Source organism: Musa acuminata, chromosome BXJ1-2 (genome assembly GCF_036884655.1).
Source record: "Musa acuminata AAA Group cultivar baxijiao chromosome BXJ1-2, Cavendish_Baxijiao_AAA, whole genome shotgun sequence".
Lineage (NCBI taxonomy): Eukaryota > Viridiplantae > Streptophyta > Magnoliopsida > Zingiberales > Musaceae > Musa > Musa acuminata.
Window position 1 is genome coordinate 23,976,116 of NC_088328.1, and position 20,805 is coordinate 23,996,920.

The window sequence follows — 20,805 nt, forward strand, 5'->3', positions numbered from 1 at the left end:
AATTCATGGAAAATAATTTACACCATAAACAATCAGCCACATTGTAGTGGTAGAAGCATTATGTATTGTCTCTTTCTTTTATATGCTTTGTTGGGTTACATGGAAAATCTAAAGTTTCTGCTTCTGATATTCTGCTCCATCTGATGTAATGCAGTATTGTTATTATATTACCAACATTCAGGAATGTCTTTTTCTTCATTTCGCTCTGTTTTCTAAATATTGTTGGCTATGATCTAGCACTGATATGTACCATTGACTTATTCACATTTGTCTTGTAGGAAGATCGGTTGAGTGTTGATGAAGCTCTGCGCCATCCTTACTTTCAGCCACATTATTAAAGAAGCTGCTAGACAAGATTGCGGGCAATCTTTGACACCATAATGAGGTTGCTCTACAGATTCAAAAATCATGGCATCCTAAGCATACCCAATGTTCTGTATTAGTTGAACTATTTAGAGTTGCATAATATAATATACCATTACGAGGTATATCAAAAATTAAACTGATAAGTCATTGTTATTATTCTAGTGATATATCAGTGCAATGGACCATGCCAACAAACTATACTGGTTTTAGAGGGAAACAGTTTGTGGATATTATCCAAATGTTATATCCTCGATTGCTCCATTGTGCAGCCTCGTGCATATGTTTGACCTTTTCGGACTCCTTGTTCAAGAAAGTCACATGCACTAGGCTTTCAAGAAAGCCTCATACCTAGGACCTTTTCAAATAGAGAAGATTGGTACTAGATTAAACTTGTCTATATTTGATCATGTCAATAAGGAGTCAACCGGATACCTTGAAAAGGTTCTAGGTATCATATCATTAGAACGATAATCAAACTTGTGTCCCTAGTTTGTTTTTCTGTATAGCTGTTCCAGATCCTAGTACTTGTAATAGTTTAGATAAAATCATGTGGGGATATAAAAAGTTTCTAGTATATTGTGTATGTAATGTGAAGCAGCCCAAACAAATGCCTCCTATGTGATCCGGTCAAAGTCTTTGGCCTATCCTAGCATGATCCTAGCATTATTAAAGGTGATGAGAGTCGATTATCAAGCTATTTAGTTAGAATTTGGCATCCATATGTTGTTGCAGATAAAATTTTGACTGTGGTCTGATTTGTTGGCACATCCCAAAAGGCAGAGTCCTAATTCATCTAAGATTTTCTGGTTATTATACTGGGAGTCCAAGTGACATTCTCTTCTCCTATGACCTCTCTATTTGATAGGCCAGGATACAAGATTTACATGAATGGGATTAATCTTTCCTTCTATTTCTCTTCTCAGTCTTCTGCTTTTCATCAATGAGTGTGAATATTTGAAGATTTAATTGTGTTCACCCTCTCTTGTCATGCGTTGATGTGTAGATCATTGGTCAATGATTGTTGTCATGGTGCCCATTTTCTCTGTGATCCAATGTTGCTACAAATCAAAGATCAGAGATCATCGCCTATTTCTAACTTGGTCAAGCGGTAACAAAATGCTGCAATGTTCAGCTCCTAGCATGTGATATTTGGATTAGTTCTCATAGAACCATGTTTAGGACTTTCTTCCTTTCTTTAACATGCATGAACTTTCTCTATTTTACCTTTCATTTGTGCAATTGGAGTCATTAGCTAGAACTACTATTATGCTTATTCATTCACTTGCAGCTAAGATAATGAGCCATGTGTTCTGTCAAAAGTTTCAGCCCCAGAATCTGAATTGAATAAGGAATTCTAGTTGACACAAAGAGTACCTAGAATCAAAATGAAGCATAGCTATTCCTTCAAAGGCAATAGTCTATATTTATAGAAACATGAAGTGAAAGTTGTTTCTGTCTACTGCTTTCCGTTTTGCAATACTCTTGGCTTCACAGCTCGTCATTTTTTCCCTCTGGCTCAATATTATGTTGGTAAAGAATTCTATAATTATGCTACTGCTTAGTTACATAGAACTCATAATTTTGTTTCCTACTTAAAAGGATGTGATCTATTATGCTTATCATTTATTAATGAAATCTTCCTAAATGTTTTGACAGGGGGGCATCATGCTCATGCAGCAGACTTGCTGATATGATGGATATTGGTTATTATGGCATCGACCAAGCCAAGTCATCTGTTGTTCTTCATCATCGGGCATGTGTTGAAGGTAGATTGATGCAGGGTCATTCCATTTTGTAATAAATTTTACTAGTCTGCAGGAATTTTATAAATTTTAGTTTTTGCCCATGATAGCATCTTTTATGATCATACATCATATTGCTAAAGGAGATCATGACTTGGTCATGATATCCTGTCATCAAGGTCAATTGAGGTGGGTTCCTAGATGTGGAAGCATATGTTTGTGAGGCCGGTTTTCTATTTTTGGGTTAGTGTTTTTTTGACTAATCAGGATTTTTTTCAAATATCATATTATGGTCCTATATTATATGAGTATTAGAGTACTTGTCCCACATTACATAAGGGTGTTACCTGAGCTGCATTCATGCTTGCCTTTGTCATTTTTATAAATTTCTTGGTATATGATAGTTTGCATTATTAGCTTTGATCTACATTGCCTGCAATCCTAGCTAAAGCTAATTTTATGAAATGCAGAGATGGTTGACGGTAATCCCAAAACAAGATAGCCATCATATGTGGAATATATTATCTACTCCCAACTGTCCAACATGATACGAGGCCCTTATCAAGGTTTATGAGGACCAACGTCAAACTGAATTCAAAGGTATACTCAAATCTTTAAGAAGGATCCAAGACAATAATCTTTGTATACTCAAATCTTTAAGGATCCAAGACAATAATCTATGAGAATGGAATCAGGGGTCATGAGATTGGTAGATCTTGAAGGTGTGTGTTCTCCATTCTCCAATTGGTTCAAGGACTTGCGCATTTGTGATGGTACGATGTGTGTATCATAGTAATGTGCTATTCACTTTATGATCCTTAAGAACTTTGTCCGGTGATAAGTTTGTTGTAAATCTCCAGAGGGTATATAGATATGTAGACACGCACACTTGGATGAAAGAGCCCACCAAATGTGTTGGAAGGGAAGCCACGTGTGCGTTGGTTTTTAATTTATTAGAGCACAGTTTACCAGCTTAATTTCCATGTCAGGTTACAATCGAAAGACCTTTTACCCGTTTCCGGAAGAGTACTCAAATTCTTAGGTGAGAAAGAAAAATATTTTTTGGTTTATCTTTCTATTAACAAAGTCACTTTATAAGTTTCTGATACATGACTAAGAAGCCCGAAGAATGATTATTATAAGAATTTCTTCCTTTATCTATGCCATTATAGACTTTTTCTTTTTTTTGTATGTTTCACATCAAACTATAAGGGGTATATATATATATATATATATATATATATATATATAATTTGATTTACTTTTAGAAGGTGTTCTTAGTTTTTATTTTTTACTTAGTATTTTTTTAATATATTAGATGTCCTTTTATCATTGTCATTTTCTTCGAGTTAATATTGTCACCCCATAATGAGGCGTTTGTCTTATGAAATCTTGTTGTCTTTCTATTTTGTGGTCATCTTCTACATTGTGCTTGTTGTCACTCTTTGTGGTCTTGCATTTAGGCTCAGATGAAGGTTGGCATAATGGCAATGTTGTCATGAGGGTTGTTGGTAGTATAAAAGGTCTTGGAACGATTATTCGTGGGGTCATCTACTTAATGGTGATGAAGACGCAGATGAGGATATGTCAGGGGAGTCGAGGGATAGAGATGGTAGTGCCTCATGAGGTAGAGGGCATAGTCTCATGGGGTAGACGATAGTGTTTCATGGGACAAAGGTGACCATAGTGAAGGAGCATGATGGTAGCGTCTTATAGGACAAAAACAGTCATGGTACGATGGTCGGATGAAGGTGACGATTGACAATTCCCATTCAAAAGAGGAGGTGACGACGATAAGAGGCATTCAAGATATTAGCAAAAAAAAAAAAAGGGCACCAAATGAAAATTTTGAAAATTTAGAGCATCTGTCAAGCCCAAAAAAAAATAACTTTTTCAGGAAAGTAAAATTTATTGTAGAACACATATCCTTTCAGTTATTATCATCCTTCTCATGCCACTATTTTCAGAAATCCTAGGTTAACCTTTTAATTGACATTAATTTGTAAAAGAAATATGCAAAGATATTAAAAAAACCTCGAATGTCTCTAGTATCATAATGTGGTTTTAAAATGTACGAATATCACTTAGAAATTCAACTAATAGTGAGCTTATGCTAGTTAGTGAAGATTAACTATATATATATATATATATATATATATATATATATATATATATATAGAGAGAGAGAGAGAGAGAGAGAGGTAATGATTCCAAGGATGGAGGACCATTTAAGTTCCGTAAATGACCGGTGGCTATGGTAGTGGAACACTGGCCCCACCCCCTGTTATATGTCGTATCTATTTTGGCTCATAATTCCCCTTACATATTATGCGGTGAGCGCTACACACACATCGTAGGCGAGCCGATAATGGAGCGCCATGTTAGCTGATGATTCTGTGGCTTTGTGTGTTAAGACAACTTGGACGGTTTGGCGTGTGTGTGCGTGTCACACACTTGAAATCATCCCGCTGGTATATACTTTTTTGTGTTGGGGTGGAACTTGCATCCACTGATAACAGCCAAAGAAGGTGTGAGAATTGCAAAGAATGGAACCCATGGTGGGCCTCACCATTGCACCTCCACTGTATCAGAGTTACATCGAGCAACACACACATAATAAGCTCATAAGTGAAAGAACAAAAGGTTAGAGAAGAAGCGAGCCACCAACACCAAATGCTGAGCCTGAAAAGAGAGAGGTCAATCGACTGAGCTTGGATTTCGGGGTGCTGAGGACATCAATCAATTGAGCAATAATGGAGATGAAATGGCCTGTAGGAAAGGCTGTGGAGACAAGACTGAGCTGCCTTTGGTACCTTCTCCAAGCTTTTAAGACCTATTACCCAAAAAAAAAGAAGGAAGAAATGTGTGCTTTTATCATTATCATCATTTTATTCCTATCAAAGCTCCTTTGGGAGGTTTGGGTATTATGTGATAAGACATGAACCAAATAATCATCAACTCATCTACCGGAAGATAAAGTGTGCCATGGACCCAACCAAAGGAAAAAGAAGGAAAAGAAAAGCAAATACTGAATCAAAGACCAGGATTCCCTGTGCCTTGTGGGGGTAAACCTAATCTCATCTCTATGCAGCTTCTTCGTCTCTCTCTCTCTTTGCTCCACTGTCTCCACTCTTCCCTTTTCTGATCTCTCTGACTGCAATTATAGCGCTACCCTCATATTAGAAAGAGAAGACTGAGCACTCGAGAGCTCAGTTCCTAAAATCCTTCTGTGCTGTCTTCTTTTGACATGAGAGAGACAAGAGAGAGTTGAACTCGGAACTCTTATAATACACTATTTCTGCCATATTTGATGGTTAGGGTTTCGAGAGCACATGGAAAGGAAAGGGATGTTTGATTGCCGGTGTGGAGGTGCAGAGCTGGAGGCAACTTACAACCCCCCCCCCTTCTCCCTTCGCTTGGTTTTATGGTAATCACCACAATTTCAATGATGTCATATCTGATACGAAAACACATCGCCACCTATGCCCACTCTGAAGTATCCGAATAAAGGTTGCTTCTCTCCAGCTTCTCTCCCACCCTCTCTCTCTCTCTCTCTCTCTCTCTCTCTCTCTCTCTCTCTCTCTCTTCTTCTCCTTTAGTGGCTTTGAGCCTTGCGATAGCAACATAATAAAGATCAGATACCACTATCTTGTCCCTTCTCATTGCTATCACTGGTGCAAGAAAACAAACAACAAGGCGGTGGTCTTCTTCACCATGTTCTTATCATCATCAGCAGCAGCAGCAGCCTCCAATTCCACCTCCATCTCCGAAGAAGCTAGTGTTTCCTCCGAGACAAGATTTCATGTCGGCTTCAGCTCTTCGCTTGCACCCTCATCCCCTCACCACCAACCACAGCAGCCACCACCTAAGACCAGGAAGAAGAGAAGCCAACCGGGGAACCCAGGTAGGCCGCCGGACCTCTCCCCTCAACCCTGCTCTTCTTTGCTCCTAATTTCTTGGGTTTGTGGACATATATATATGCTGCAGACCCCGATGCCGAGGTTGTAGCCTTGTCACCCAACACGCTGATGGCCACCAACAGATTTATCTGCGAGATATGTAACAAGGGTTTCCAGAGAGACCAGAACCTGCAGCTCCACAGGAGGGGCCACAATCTGCCATGGAAGCTGAGGCAGAGAAGCAGCAAGGAAGTGGCAAGGAAGAGGGTGTACGTTTGCCCGGAGCCATCTTGCGTGCACCACCATCCTTCCAGGGCGCTCGGTGACCTGACAGGGATCAAGAAGCACTTCTCCAGGAAGCATGGAGAGAAGAGGTGGAAGTGTGACAAGTGCTCCAAACGATACGCCGTGCACTCCGACTGGAAAGCCCATGTGAAGACCTGCGGAACCAAGGAATATAGATGTGATTGTGGCACCCTTTTCTCCAGGTTTGCGATCCATCAACTCTGATCACTCTCCTCTCTTGTTATCATGGTTAAACTCCGAATAGATCCTCCTATAATAACCCTACCATCACAGATCAGTATGATTTCTCTAACAGAGATCAGCATGACAATAGGTTAAAGATCTGCATTTTGAATCACTCTCTCTCTTCTTTCTGCTACCGGCATCAGATCATTTTGTTCTTGCTTGTTGAATGGAAGGCACTACAAATGCTCACTAGATTGCACAAGATAGAACTGAAAACCGTAGAAAAAGATACATTTTAAGGATTCTAGTTCTCTTTCAAACACCTCAACTGGTGGGAACCGCAGCAAGCTTGATCCTCTCTCCGAGGTGCAACTTCCGTGAGATCATCTTGAAGCTTCTCACTACATTTCTTTCTGTTGTTAGCATTCTGCTAACAATTTCTGCATCTCTCATAACTTTTCAAGCTGAGAGCAGTTGCACTTCTCACTGCAAACGACAGAAACGTATATACCGAACTTGTGTTGTTCGTGACATACTCCATCAATTGTATCTTGAGGTGTCTTTACTTCCGATGTTTCTGTACAAAGCTTATCATCTTGTTACTTGGACAAATGCATGTCATACAACTGCAGTGAGTAATAAAAATGAGAGCCAAGGAAATAATGCATGGGAATATTGGGTGACGGCTAAGTAGGAATTTTTCCTTCGTTTGCTTTACCGAGTGTACTTCTTTGTACGCTAGTTTGCTGGCATCGATGAGTTCTTGTAAGGCTGCAAAATTTCTGGATGGTCAACTGCTCGTCGTTCGATGCACACACAGTCCCGCATTGAACTGTTTGACCTAATGGGCAATCTTTGCATTCTCTCCGAGTGTGTTTATGTACATTTCAGTTGCCTTAACTTTTGCATCAGTATCTGACATTACAAATCAACATGTTATGTGGAACTCTTGTCTTGTTATTATCATTACTATTATTGATGTTGCTGTTGTTCTTGTTGTTGTTCAGAGAGGATATAGCAAAACATGGTCAATTTCTTTGGTTATGTAACCTGCATCATCTTGTTCTACATGGACATTGAGATCATTGAGAAGTTACTGCACATTCACCTCTATTTCTATGTTGACATTCTTTCATCTCCATTTTTGTTTATGTTTAACATTGCAGCACATATTTTTGTGTGTCCTGTCCAAGAAAAATAAACATTTTATCATAAATCTCTCTCTCTCTCTCTCTCTCAAACACACACTGTGTGGGGCTGTGTGGCCACTCAAACTCAATTCCTCATATCTCATTCAACATAGCCTTCTCATGTATTGTGTTTCTCTTGTTATTTATCTTCTTTATCTTATTTGATATGTACACTTGTGATCTCTGTTGTGTTCATGCAGGAAGGACAGCTTCATCACCCACAGAGCCTTCTGCGATGCCTTGGCAGAAGAAAGCGCAAGACTCATGTCCGCCACTGTCACCACGTCACCTCCGCTCCACCAACCCCTCTTCCTCCCATTCTCCTCCTGGCACCCGACGACGAGTTCTAACCCTAACTTGATCCTTAACCCTAGCCATGACCCTGACATCGGAGCATTGCAAATCAAACCAGCTGAGAACGATCTCCCTTCCCTCGTTCACCACCTTCCCACCGGAACCAGCACCTCGGCCCACCTCTCAGCCACTGCACTTCTCCAGAGGGCCTCCACCATGGGCGCTATGAGCTTCACCAACACCATCAGCGGCCAAGGTTACGATGGCATGATGGTCGGCGACGTCGCTGCCTTTCCAATGTGGCAGAACGGCCATCGCTTGACGAGGGACTTCCTCGGTGTGGCGGCCGGCGAGGCTGGGGACGACGACGACGACCTACTCCTGGATCTGGTGACCGCCTCCTCCTGTGCTCCCATGGGTGACCCAACCAAGCAGCTCTCCGGGTTCCCTCCGGTGACCGGGCCGTGGGATTGATCGCTGGTACAGGACGTCGGTTGTAATGTTCTTTCATGTTCTTGCGTTGCCCTGCTGGTGTTATTTCATCTTGCTTTTTGCGTAGCACATTGACCTAAATTGCAAGCACGCAGACACGGTGAGCATCCACGACATAAGCTACTGTGTGTGAGAGCAAAAGGAGAGCACTTTTCTGACATGGCTTAGTAGCAAATAGAACCTGTGTCTGTGCTCAGATTGCTGAAACGAAAGAGGTGTTGAGAGAGAATTCCAATGTTCTTTTATGCTTTTAGCTTCTTGCAATAACCAGACCAAAATCGATGACGAACTCAAAGAGAACAGATCGACTCTTGCAAAAGCTGGTCAACTTAGCCACAACAATCCAAGTTCTCCTGCAACTAAAAAAGCAGGGCTCACTTTTAGGGTTTCAAATGGACATGGTTGGTGATAAGGGAGGACGAGGTGGCAGTCAGGGCCAAAACGTCCTCGACATGGCCCATCAGAAATGATGAAAGGGCAAAAGATGAAGGAACAGAAACGTCAAGGCGTGAGGAAAAAGATGTTCACGGATGCACATCAACTGAATCCTCCGGTCCTTTCGATCGCCTTGCTTTCTTGAATTCCGATCCGGGCTCGTATTGGGATTGGAGGAGATCAAGGCAGCTTTACGATGGACATGCGGCGATCCTTTCTCCATCGTTAAACGCACATCGAACACTCAGATGCACGCAGGCCGACATCTCCTCGCAATTAACCTATTCACAGAAATTGCTAGGGTTTAGCGGTCTCTAAGAGAATTCTCACCGTTTCTATCTTCTCATGATTTGGAGAGTCAACTACGCGAGCCAGACTTGTGCAGCTGAAATCGAACAGCATGGTCTACAAGAGAAGCTGGAGAGAAAGAGGACAGGACTGGTCTCGGGATCTATGTATGGAGGGAGGAGAGTTGCATGAGACAGCTTTTGAAAAGGCTTTATGGGGAGAACAACACATGCATGTGAGTTGCAGGGTGTTAGGAGTACACAATGTGCCATTTTGCCTCCGAAGAAAGACTACTACTCTGACCACCTTTTTCTTTTCTTTCTTTATTCCTTTTGCTTTACACAAGCAGACAAACCAAAAGCTCGCTCGCTCGCCGTCCCTCCCTCCCACCCTCCTTGGGCTTCCAACCCTCCACCTTCCATGACCTAATTATTAGCTGCCTCGTCGTTCTTCTCATGCTCGCTACCACAATATTCCAGCACACGCCATGCATGCAGCATAATCCGATGGTGTTGATCCGAAGAACAGCCAGAGAGATGGTTCATCGTGGACGTAAACCTACCCACCCGAAAGAAGAGGGAATCACTTCGAAGGCTGATCGATCTGAAAGAGAGAAGGAAGGGTCATATATTTCCCTAGGTAGAACTGGAAAATGATGGCAGTGGTCCAAGCGCCATTTCTTTGTGGGATTCACATCAATTCCCACTCCAAAGCTCGACATGCGTGAAGGGTCGGGAATTGGGAAAAGTATTGGACAGCTTGGAAGAAGGTCGATGAAAAGGATGGCGTGGGTGCTTCAAGCCCCACTGGATCATTCCATTTCCTGTATCCTTTTCTTCCATATATAGAACTCAGCAGCAAATAAACTCCCACAAGAACAAACATTCACGTCAAGCTAAGATCGGATCGTATTACATCAGAATTCCTCAGCCATGTTGGCCTAGTAAATACCAGTCATTCAGATCATCGATCGAATCATTAACAGTATTCTTTAATATTTTTGCATGAAGGTTTTGCTAACATCATATGCATCCTGCCCAACACAGGCCTGTTCTACCAAGGCATATGGGTCCCATAGACTGGTACTCACTCTTCAATTGGAATCTCACGTCTGGTTCTTGCAGCAGCCCTGTGGAAGGAGAGGGTTCAAACTCAAACATGCAGCTGAAGAGTCTTGTAGCTTCTGGTCTTTTATGTTGTCATCAGATAAGGTTCGTAAGTAGTAAACCTTCTCAGTAAATTTGTGCTGCTAACATGACAAGGACCATATGCTGGCCCAATAGTTTATAGAGTCGCAATGGGTTGCATGTATACCTATCGAATCGCATCCATTTCCAGCCCAAATCCAACAAGTTATCAACTATATTGACTTAAACGTAGAAGAGATTATGTCGAGAACTTCATCCAATTTTGGTCTTTATATAGATTAATCGTGGAGCATTCGTTCGAGCCCCTTCTCAACCTTTGAACGGGCATTCAAGTCTTCCTTCGATTATATTGGACTTGTTGGATCCAAGCATTTTTACTATCGTTAATGGTGGATGAGTGAGATATCACATGATCCAACGACACCCACCTAAGTTTATTATGCAGGCAATTGCGCTGGTTGACCATTTCCCTTCGTCTAATAAGAGAGTAAATTAGCATATGTATTTCCTGTCCTCCACGTCAGGCCTCTGTATCGAGTGACCGCTGACTTTTATTTGATCGCGAGTTTACCAAAATGCCCCCTCACCACCTCAGAAGACGTACCCACGTCTCCACTAAACATGACCCGAACTCTGCTTACCCAATCGCACCACAATGCCCCCTCGCTTTCTCACGTCATTTTGGTGATTAATTATAAGCGATATGACGTGTCGTGGTATCGTCGCGGGTTGGAACAGCTGGTGCCGATTTAATAGTGTGCTCTTGCTATTGGTGCGAACAACGAGGGTAGTTTCGGCATAGTGGCTCTTTAAAACGATCGATGACGGGAGGATGACGCGAGAGAGCTCTGAAGATTCTGAGTTGGGCTTGTGGTGTTTTGGGTCGACGAGGGAGATGTTGGCGGTGTTCGATCGGAAGGTCGCGAAGAGCCCGGAGGGGCTGAGGAGTCCGGGGGCGGAGGGGGGCGACGGGGGACGCAGCATGTTGGATCACTTCCTGGCGGCGCGAGCGGGGGCGGTGGCCATCAACCTTGGCTCTTCTGGGGGCTTGGCTTACACGTCGAAGAAGCAGACTCCTCTGCTTCCGAGGTAACTTGAATACAACCAAAATCAAATCTTGATGAACGGCGAGGTGATGCATTCGAACAAAAGCTTCGAGCAAGCTGTCGAATCCCTTGTTTGAACATCCCATTCCGTGAGGTTTTAACAGTCTTCCAGTCTCCCGATATGTTCTTTTTGTGGATAATTATATGATAATTACCTTCAATTTTTTCTTCTTTCCTGTTTTGGGTGTGTGTAAGCATTAATTCTTTATACGACCAATTAATTCGCATGGAAGCTTCATATAATCATGTTTCGACGCAGGATTCATTTCAAATGGTCATCTTGGTAAAGGATGATTTCGTTCGTCTGATCTGTTTGTTCTTAAAGCATCGGAATCTTCTGGCAAATGCCCTTCGTACTCAAAACTACACCGTGTGAATTGGATTTGTTGTGAATGATCCTACCGGTAGACGCGTCCAGTATTTCTTGCTAATTTTGAGGTCAAATTAGCTTCTCAGACATAGATATGGCTCATGGGATTGTTGGTGTAAATGTGACGGATGCATCAAAAGGGTTACTAACCATTAGAATTAATTTTCTTTTATTAAATTGATCATCAAGGTTTACTAGTAAATCTATTTCCGGAATACATTTGTATTTTTCTTTATTGTCTTCTGGTAGGCAATTTATCCAATGAGAAAGGGTTATAATCTTCTTGGCCTTTGTCTTTGTTACTTAACATCGAGAGATTACTGAACTTATCATTGATTTCCTGGAATTAGTTTAATGTGGCCACCTCCATGGAAGTTATCTTCTTTTGATTGTTGCATGGTGCCACTTATATTTTATAATGCTGATGCTGCTTTAGTGTAGAAGGTAAGCCAATCTCTACCCCTGGTAGAGGCAGAGATAAGGCTGTGCACATTGATCCTCCCTGGATTGTGTACATCAATCCTCCCTAGACCGTGGACTGTTAGAAAGATCGTTGCAACAGGTTGTTTTTTTCTTTATGCTGCCTTGTCCATTTGGATAACTTGATAGACCAGAATAATGGAACTTGATAAAGGAGAGAATCTAATTTTTTGGTCATGTAACAAATTAGAGAAATGGCGAGACTTGATATCTTTCCAAACCCTCCTTTCTTTGCAAGTGGAGGATGATGTGATAGAATAAAATCTTTTAAGTGATTCTTTATCTCCAGAGAGGAAGAGGTTTATTGTCCTTAGCTTTCCACTTTTCATCTCTGTTGTGATTACTCTTTCATCCTCTACTCTTTTAATTACTGAAATTGGGATGCACAGGATGCTGGTGCATCAATAGCTATGTTGCATTGATAGCTTCGATAACTATTTAAGTAAACTCTACAAGAAATTATTACCAGAAAAATGTATTTTTGTGTCAAATTAAGGCACATGTGTACATGATCAGATGATGGTGCTGATGCATTCCCAAAACCATTTTGACTCAATAGTTGGATAATTTAATTATCCTTTGCGAAATACTGCAAGGATAAATGGAAATTGCATCTCAAAATCGTGATCTTCTCTTCTTTCTCTTTTTTCCATTTAATTTTTTTCTCGTGCTTATATGTCATGTTGGTGGAGATGCTGGCTAGTAGTTAATCTTTTCTCCTCTTTCATGCTTGAAAGGTTGAACAGAAATGTGTGTAACTTCAATTTCACCTATCATAGTTTCATCTTTCCTAATAATTCTGCCATTAATGATGGTGGTAGTCTGCTAGTATAATAATTCTTACTACTTTTTAGAAAAAATCCTTTATTTTAATTTTTGTCATTCTTTGTATCCAAATAATCTTTTTGCTTTAATGCCTTCATAAAGCTCTTACTTTTAGTAAACTTTGCAAGTTCTGCTTTTCTCCACCTTCCTGGTTGCATCTAGAACCTCTTTTGTTATGAAAACATATTTTTAGCTTAAAGGAACAAGATCTAGTAGAATCAGTTTTATGTTTCTTAGTTATTTAGCATGCAACAGAATGGTAATATTCTTGGTGGTTCTTTTGCAGATTATTCGCTGTGGTGGATGATATATTTTGCTTATTCCAAGGGCATATCCAGAATATAACTTCTCTCAAGCAACAGTATGGATTAGGCAAGACTGCTACTGAAGTAATTATTGTCATTGAGGCGTATAAAACACTGAGAGATAGAGGACCATTCCCTGCAAGTCAAGTTCTGAGAGATCTAAATGGAAAATTTGCTTTCATTCTGTTTGATAGCTCATCAAACACTACCTTCATGGCCAGCGTGAGTATTCAAATTAATTATCCTCTCCTGCTTTCTATTTCTTTGTTTTTCAAGAATGAAAATTATATAGCGCATACTGTGCCACTGGATAACAACACAATCTTTCTATTAGGCGCATGATGCCTTCACAGACTTGAACAATGAAACTTCAACTTTTCAACAGCTTTAAATTTCTCCAGTAGTTTGTCTTTGGCTACTTCTCTATTACTTTACTCGAGCAATTTCGCTTCTTGGCTCCCATCTTCTCCTTTTTGCCTTGTCTTTGACCATGTGAAGAGGGGCACTCCCTTGTGACTCTTGCTTTTCTGATTTTTTGCACTTACCAACTTCGTGTTTCAATCTGTAGTGAGAAACATTCCCTAGCAAACTATGTTTCCTCGTTTCATTTTTGTGCACTTCCCAACATTATATTTCAAGCTGTGGTGAATTTTGAGTTTGTGAGCTCATACTTTCTCTTTCAGACCAAGTAGTTTTGTGGAAGGTTTGAGGAGCTTCATGTTTGTGTGAAATAATGCTCCAGAGATTCTCATGTTGACAAAGTTTCCCTTTTGTGCGGTGAATGACAATTGAATTTTCAAAACCCGCACTTTTGTGCATATGAGCCCAAAATTTGAACAAAATAGTGAAGTTGCATAGATGTATTGCCTAGCTTAGGGCACCCATGGCTTTATGCATCCTCAGATAGTCCATGTGCCTTTCTCGGTTACATGTGTATTTCTCTGCTGTTCTTCACACGTGTTCTCTGACATCTCATGACACTTGAGCTCTAAATGGAAATATCACATACCTTTTCTCCTCGGATCATGATATGTTATATTTTCTAAAAGAACTCTCAATAAGACAATTAAGAGTATTTACTACGCCCATAATTTTGATTAAGCATCAATTACTTGATACATCGGAAATAAGAGCACCTGGATCTCAGATGCTTAACAATAGCATTTAGTGTTTTGGTCTTTTTGATACTGATGAGGCGATGACTAAAATTGGCAATGCAGTGACATGTAAATTCTTATAATTGTAAGATGCAAGCAGCTTATGCATAGGTTGGTTTAGTTTGTCATAATTTCAAGTGGAATGTCACTGAATCTGGATGTCTCTTTCTGGACTCAGGATGCCGATGGGAGTGTTCCCTTCTTCTGGGGAGCTGATGCACAAGACCATCTTGTACTTTCCGATGATGCGGACATTGTCAAGAAGGGTTGTGGAAAATCATTTGCACCTTTTCCTAAAGGTACAAAATATTTGAGAATGTCATCTACCATTCAGCATACTGTTGTATCCATGATCTTTTGTGCATATCCTCATTTTCCATTTCCTGGCAGGCTGCTTCTTTACGACATCTGGGGGATTGCAGAGTTTTGAGCATCCTATGAACGAACTTAAGCCGATGCCAAGAGTTGACAGCCAAGGCCAGGTCTGTGGTGCTACGTACAACGTTGACTACATGGCTAAGAAGGATGCCGGGATGCCCAGAGTTGGCAGTTCTGCAAATTGGTCTTCCCAATTTTAACACTGCAAGCAATTGCATGCTGCCTTTGTTGTTTCTCCCTACATATATTAACCATGTCTTTTTTTCCATTTGATATATCCATGCTTCACCTTGTTGATTGTGCACATCTTTGCAAGAATGTTTATGCTCTTGCCAAAGAAATTGCTATAGCATAAAGCATCATACCTATGTTTGGATCCCTGAACCTTTATGTAGCAGTCATAAATCTCCCACTTGTATGTGGCAAATAAAATTTCTTTTTACTTCTTTTGATCAATGATGTAATTTTTATATATTGCTTTAGCTTGATTTCATCTTAGTTTGAAAGGATTACTTCCAGCAAATCCTCAGAGAAAGTTATATATAGTATGATGCATGCAGCTTGAAGCAACAGAGGAACGAGGCATCACTGCAGCCTTTAAACAAGGAAGGAGGCAGTTGAATATCAACACTGGCCATCAAGAATTTTATTTTCATGATGAAGATATTATTTGAAGGTTTGAGATGAACTGATGCCACTACCAAAATAACAGTATTCTAATTTTTTCTTTTTTCAGAAGAAAAGGTTGCTCTCAAATATCTTTTTTCTGTCAAAATCTATGCCGGCTTTTTCTCTCACACATCTGAAAATTCTATCAGGACTTGCTGTGTTCTTTGAACTCATTGGCAACTTCTAAATGGTAGGCATGTTTCCAAGATCCCTTTGGCTGTGTCTTAAGAATTTATGTAAATCGATCAAGCCTTATACATTTACTCCTTCTCTCTCTTTAATTCTCTCCAGGAAGACTGATCATTCTTTTATGGTAGCAATTAAAGAGAGGCAAAATGGTTTATTGATGAACTTAGCAGATCAAAAGTTTACCTGAGATATGAATGCTTGCTGCTCTCTTTTTATATGATTATCGCACTACATCTACTTAGAAATGTCAAAATATCTTTGAATCGAAAACAAATTACTCCTGTAAATCAAATTAATCCTCATATTATCACTATTATCATACCCTCCTCAAATTCCTGCATCGACGGATCTCATGCGCTGGATACGTCCTTTACCGTCTCTATTGTTACACCTCGAAAGCATCCGATGTTAGCTCACACTAGTATGGTGGTGTCCTCCTCTTCTGTTCTCCTCACGCAACAAAAGCTCTCTTATGCCCATCACCTCCCTCCACCGGATACTCTTTGAACCTCCTTTGTTTCTTCTCTCGCTCTTCTTCCTCGTATTAACCCTTTAGAGCTTCTTTCTTTCTCTCTCAAGCACGATGGAAGCTAATATTCTTCGTTGTGGGGGGATTAAGAGGCTTCCTCCGATAAGCAGAAGACCACAAGGGATGGCGTTAGGCCATCGGATGCCACCCCGAAAGCTCCTGTCTTCTGTAGTTGAAGCGAGGGTGCAGACCGAGAAGCAGATGGTGGCAGCCACAGAGAAGACGACGTACAAAGACAACTGGTTCGACCGACTTGCCATTCGCTACCTTTCAAGATCTATTCAAGCCACCACAGGTTCGTCATGGTGCTTACAGACCGACTAACTATGCTGGTCTCGAGAACCATACATGCTTCCGAGACGACAAACTATGCCGATCATGGCGCTTACACTTCTTCTTCTTCTTCTTGTTTCGACAAGCCATAGTTACTCACAGAAAGCAACTAAAAGAAACAAAACAGTAATGGTTGCAAAATGCTAGACGTAGATATCAACTCTACCTACATATTAGACATGCAGATTAGGTAAAGTAATTCCCACCAATACTGATCAGACCATTAGCAATGGAGGAAAAGAAAAGAGAGCTAGAAATGAATATGTTTCTCTATTTCATCAAAACTACAGCTACAAAATACACCTTTTGGACAACATGTCACGACAGAAAAAAAATCGTAGCAATGCATAAACATCTTGGAACATTTGTTTCCAGAAAAGGTGCATACTTGTTTTGTTGCTGTGTTTTTGTTGGATTTAAGATAGAGAAAGGTGTGACAGTGTTTTCTGCTGTTGGCTTGTAGAGTGCAGTTTGTGTCTCTTTTATTTTCTTTCTTTAAAGCAGAACTTGAAGATAGCTGATTTGACTCACAGGCATAAGCAACAACAAGGAAGGATACGAGAGCTTGGTTGAGGCAGCAATCATGATCTGCAAGAAAGTTGATGCCAAAGCACAGCAGGATCTGGTGATCCAATCTCTCCACAGCGCCCTTCCAGTGATCATATTAACAATGGCAAGTTATTCTTCGACCTTCTTCATCATGGTTCTGAGAAATAAAATTTCCAACATAAATGTGTGTATTGTTCTCCGCCATTTGATCTGTACCGTTGGATGGTAAACCAATGGACTGATACTCTTGATCAACTAATTAATTGGAGCAAATTATTGGAGAATAAAGAGTTACCCTATAGAATCATAGGACATTAACTGAAACCATGCCCTCGACATGCTTCATATATCTTCAGAGAGACTCTCAATTCTGTAAACCCTGTTAGAGATGCAGAAACAACATGCCAATAAGAAACATGAGACAGAAGAAATCCAACGTTTCCTGCTTGTGATAGTTCACATCACAGCACATTTGCTAGATGCATGTTTTCTCCGAGCACTAGATTGCTAATGGAATTTTGGCATCGACATGTCAGATAAAGATCTTACTTCCACAGTCAACATTCACAAGAGAGATCTTTGCAGCCTTCACCACTCTGTTCTTCCCTTGGCTGGTTGGCCCTTGCCAGGTATGGACTTTCTTACCGCACCCTCTTCCTTCATGATTTTTATCTGTAAGCAGATCTTATAAATTCATCCTTAAAGTCACATTGACATCTGAGAATAAAAAAGACCCTGGATTAGTAAGCATTTGAATGCATCGATCTGAAGTGACACTTCAATTTGCCAAGGAAGGTCAGGAAATCAGAAGTCAAAGGAAAGACAGAGAAGAATGTGGTGTACATCCCTAAATGCAGGTACTCTTTGATCCCTTGTTCATATCTCAGACAACGAAAAACAAGAAATGAAAAGATTATGCAATTATATACGGTAGAATTCATACATCTCATCTGTTCATTGTTAAGACTTTGTGAAGTTTTGCTTCTGCCATGCAGGTTTCTGGAGAGCACCAACTGTGTAGGGATGTGCACAAACTTGTGCAAGGTCCCCTCCCAGAAGTTCATCCAGGACTCACTCGGCATGCCTGTCTACATGGTTCCAAGTATGAGTCTTACTCTATCACTCTCGGACAACCCTTCAAAATTGCATATCATATAGACCAGACGATTGTCTTCCCTCGGATACCTGTGTTCACTATGGGAGGACAAGTAGGCCACATCGACAGTAGATTGCACCATCTTTTACGAACAGTGGATGCACCATCCCTGAAGGAAGAAAAGGGAGGAGGAGGGATGGGAGATTGCACCATGTTTCCGTGAGTTGAGGTCCACAGAGCAACCATATAGGGAACAAGAAAAAAAGAATTAGATCCACAATGGGAGTCTAAAATGCTTTGCGTCACCTTTTCCCTCAATGTTTCAGAGCGAAGAGCTCCCCTGTCTGCAGTCAGCCATTGTCGTGCTCCATGCTCTTCCATTCATTCTAGTGTCCGAGAATAAACATCGTTCCCTCATTTGCCATCACATTCCATGAGACATCTACACTTGCACTGTCAAGTCTCACTCACGAAAAGCACTGGCTTGTTCAAGTTGAGCATTGAGCTCCAGTAGATGCTGCACAAGCAGCAACTGATATTTTCGAGTAATATGTTTATTTTCTATAGATTTACAAGATACAAGTGATCTAAATCAAATGGTTACGATTGCTGAATCCCAGATTTTGAAGACCTGAGCTGCGAGATGGTCTTTGGTCAGCAACCTCCTCTTCATGACCCCACGTTGAAGCAACCATGCTACCACAAGTCCTGTAATGGCACCGATCCCAGCACGTTGACAGGCAAAATAATTCCACCCTTGACTTCTTCTAACTACGATCTTATTTGTCCACTGTTTGCAGGCATAACAAAGCAGAAACATGGTGTGAACTGCTCCAGTGGATGAAAGAGAACTGGCAGCACTTCTTCCTACGACGCAGCAGATTACACTGTATTAAATATGAAGTTGATTTAGTCTTTCTTTCAACTGAAAATATATGTACTGTCGATCAGAAGGTGATGGGAATACTGTTTACATGTCATTTGCTGTCGAATTAAATATGTAGAACAAGACACATTTCAGTCTCCGAATAATTGTGATGTGACGCCCTTTAATACCCCTTTTGGTTTGACTTTTCTTTTTAGAATCTTCTCACAGGATCTAAATAATGAATCACAAGAGAATCTTATCATCGAGGAACTGCGTTTGTCGAATTCATCCCCACTAATGGTAGGTGAGATCAATAGCAATCCACAATTACGATATGGGAATTGGAGAGTAAGACCATCTGGCAACACATCATGTGCATGCTTAAAGCAACATAAAGCGCGAGTTAGGGCTAATCGAGAAACATTTTTTCCATGGGAATGCCATAACTAAGTTTTCTATTAGGAAGACGAAGAAGGTTTATTCCACGTACGGACTCTGACTGCATTCTTACGGCAAACAATGGCAAATCTCCATTTAGTTTACGGAAACTTTTGACAGTCCTTTTGCGTGCAAAAAGCCATTGACAATGAAGAACTGAAGAATGATAATTTGATATTTCCAAATGCCAAACTATCCGAACTCATCGATCTTAGGAGGATTCAACTAAATCCGGATTGAAACTGGCACCAAAGAAGAATAGGGAGGAGGAATGGGTAATTGCGCCATAGTTTCTGTGAGACGAGGACCACCAGGCAACCCATTCAGGGAACAAGAAGAATGGAACTGAGGTCCACGAGGGGAGTATAAAATGCTTCACGTCACCTTTTTCCGCGGACATTCCAAAGCGATGAGCTTCCCTGTCGGCAGTCCTCCATACAATGAATAAAGATCGATCCCATCAGCCATTGTTGTGCTCCATCTTCTTCCATTCATCCTAGTGTCTGACAACAAACTGGATGTTCCAGTGACAGGACAGCAATACACTGTTACTGTCAAATCTCACTCATGACAAGCACTGCCATTCTCAAGTTGAGCTTTGTGTAGATGCACAACTAGTGCTCCCTGTTGCTGCTAATATCTCAACATCTGCGGCTCACATCTCTGGATTTTATTGAAGAGGATATTAGATGCTCTTTGTTAAATGTCGTAGTTGCAAGTACATAAAGAAAACACATGAGCTTCAGAGAGGCTTGGCAATGAACGGATGAGAGCAGACGACGGATGTGAAGCAAAAGGTGATGGCATTGCTGCCTGATAGAGTCTCATCATTGAATCACAAGAGATTGTCATCATGGAGGAACCTCTTTGACTCTCCGCTTGCTCTAATTACATCTAAATGATATGACAGGCATATCTGTCATTATCTATAGACCTCTAAGAGAGTAGGAAACGCGAATGATTCCGCGGGACTGCTCACCTCACTTGTTGGACCAGATGCAGATGCAGATGCAGTAGCCAACAAGCAAGCATGTTACAGGGATCTGAGATGACCCAGATGCTCCACTAGGATTTCCATGGATTCACTTCTCGGTGGACTCTGAACTGATTGCCCCAACCAGAGAATGAGCAAACAGGCCGATCCACTCTCTGACCTCCTAAATGGCGAGTGGCCATGACAATTTGCTG

At 41.0% G+C, this 20,805-nt stretch overlaps 4 protein-coding genes across 8 annotated transcripts in view; all 4 read left to right on the forward strand.

Moving 5' to 3' along the window:
- The window catches only part of LOC135601132 (uncharacterized), a 28,261-nt gene extending 25,176 nt beyond the window's left edge, over positions 1-3,085 (forward strand). For all 5 annotated transcript variants that reach the window (XM_065094180.1, XM_065094178.1, XM_065094181.1 and 2 more), the window contains 3 exons: positions 279-385; positions 2,023-2,132; positions 2,579-3,085. Coding sequence is in view for 4 of the 5 variants with exons in the window: in XM_065094178.1 (XP_064950250.1) it covers positions 279-338 (60 nt within the window). In the remaining variant the exon portion in view is untranslated. The remainder of the gene's footprint in view (positions 1-278; positions 386-2,022; positions 2,133-2,578) is intronic.
- Positions 3,086-5,666: 2,581 nt separating this feature from the next.
- Positions 5,667-8,683, forward strand: LOC135601189 (protein indeterminate-domain 7-like). Its single transcript, XM_065094183.1, has 3 exons — positions 5,667-6,012; positions 6,096-6,495; positions 7,869-8,683. Exons 1-3 carry the CDS (start codon positions 5,823-5,825, stop codon positions 8,434-8,436), a joined length of 1,158 nt encoding a protein of 385 aa, XP_064950255.1. The 5' UTR covers positions 5,667-5,822; the 3' UTR covers positions 8,437-8,683.
- A 2,497-nt stretch (positions 8,684-11,180) lies between these two features.
- Positions 11,181-15,402, forward strand: LOC103975987 (stem-specific protein TSJT1). The gene is made up of 4 exons (XM_009391147.3): positions 11,181-11,414; positions 13,393-13,633; positions 14,747-14,867; positions 14,959-15,402. The coding sequence occupies exons 1-4, from the start codon at positions 11,221-11,223 to the stop codon at positions 15,144-15,146; spliced, it is 744 nt and encodes a 247-aa protein (XP_009389422.2). The 5' UTR covers positions 11,181-11,220; the 3' UTR covers positions 15,147-15,402.
- A 907-nt stretch (positions 15,403-16,309) lies between these two features.
- Positions 16,310-19,155, forward strand: LOC103976367 (beta-carotene isomerase D27, chloroplastic-like). Its single transcript, XM_065107328.1, has 7 exons — positions 16,310-16,628; positions 17,200-17,339; positions 17,752-17,844; positions 18,011-18,072; positions 18,211-18,317; positions 18,932-19,021; positions 19,112-19,155. Exons 1-7 carry the CDS (start codon positions 16,388-16,390, stop codon positions 19,153-19,155), a joined length of 777 nt encoding a protein of 258 aa, XP_064963400.1. The 5' UTR covers positions 16,310-16,387.
- Positions 19,156-20,805: the final 1,650 nt, after the last annotated feature.

Coding starts and splice junctions, on each gene's coding strand:
- LOC135601189 (XM_065094183.1), top strand. CDS start 5,823: ATGTTCTTATCATCATCAGCAGCAGCAGCAGCCTCCAATTCCACCTCC. Junction 6,013..6,095: donor AAGCCAACCGGGGAACCCAG/GTAGGCCGCCGG, acceptor TATATGCTGCAG/ACCCCGATGCCGAGGTTGTA. Junction 6,496..7,868: donor TGTGGCACCCTTTTCTCCAG/GTTTGCGATCCA, acceptor GTGTTCATGCAG/GAAGGACAGCTTCATCACCC.
- LOC103975987 (XM_009391147.3), top strand. CDS start 11,221: ATGTTGGCGGTGTTCGATCGGAAGGTCGCGAAGAGCCCGGAGGGGCTG. Junction 11,415..13,392: donor CAGACTCCTCTGCTTCCGAG/GTAACTTGAATA, acceptor GTTCTTTTGCAG/ATTATTCGCTGTGGTGGATG. Junction 13,634..14,746: donor ACACTACCTTCATGGCCAGC/GTGAGTATTCAA, acceptor TTCTGGACTCAG/GATGCCGATGGGAGTGTTCC.
- LOC103976367 (XM_065107328.1), top strand. CDS start 16,388: ATGGAAGCTAATATTCTTCGTTGTGGGGGGATTAAGAGGCTTCCTCCG. Junction 17,340..17,751: donor CAGTGATCATATTAACAATG/GCAAGTTATTCT, acceptor TCGACATGTCAG/ATAAAGATCTTACTTCCACA. Junction 17,845..18,010: donor GGCTGGTTGGCCCTTGCCAG/GTATGGACTTTC, acceptor TTGCCAAGGAAG/GTCAGGAAATCAGAAGTCAA.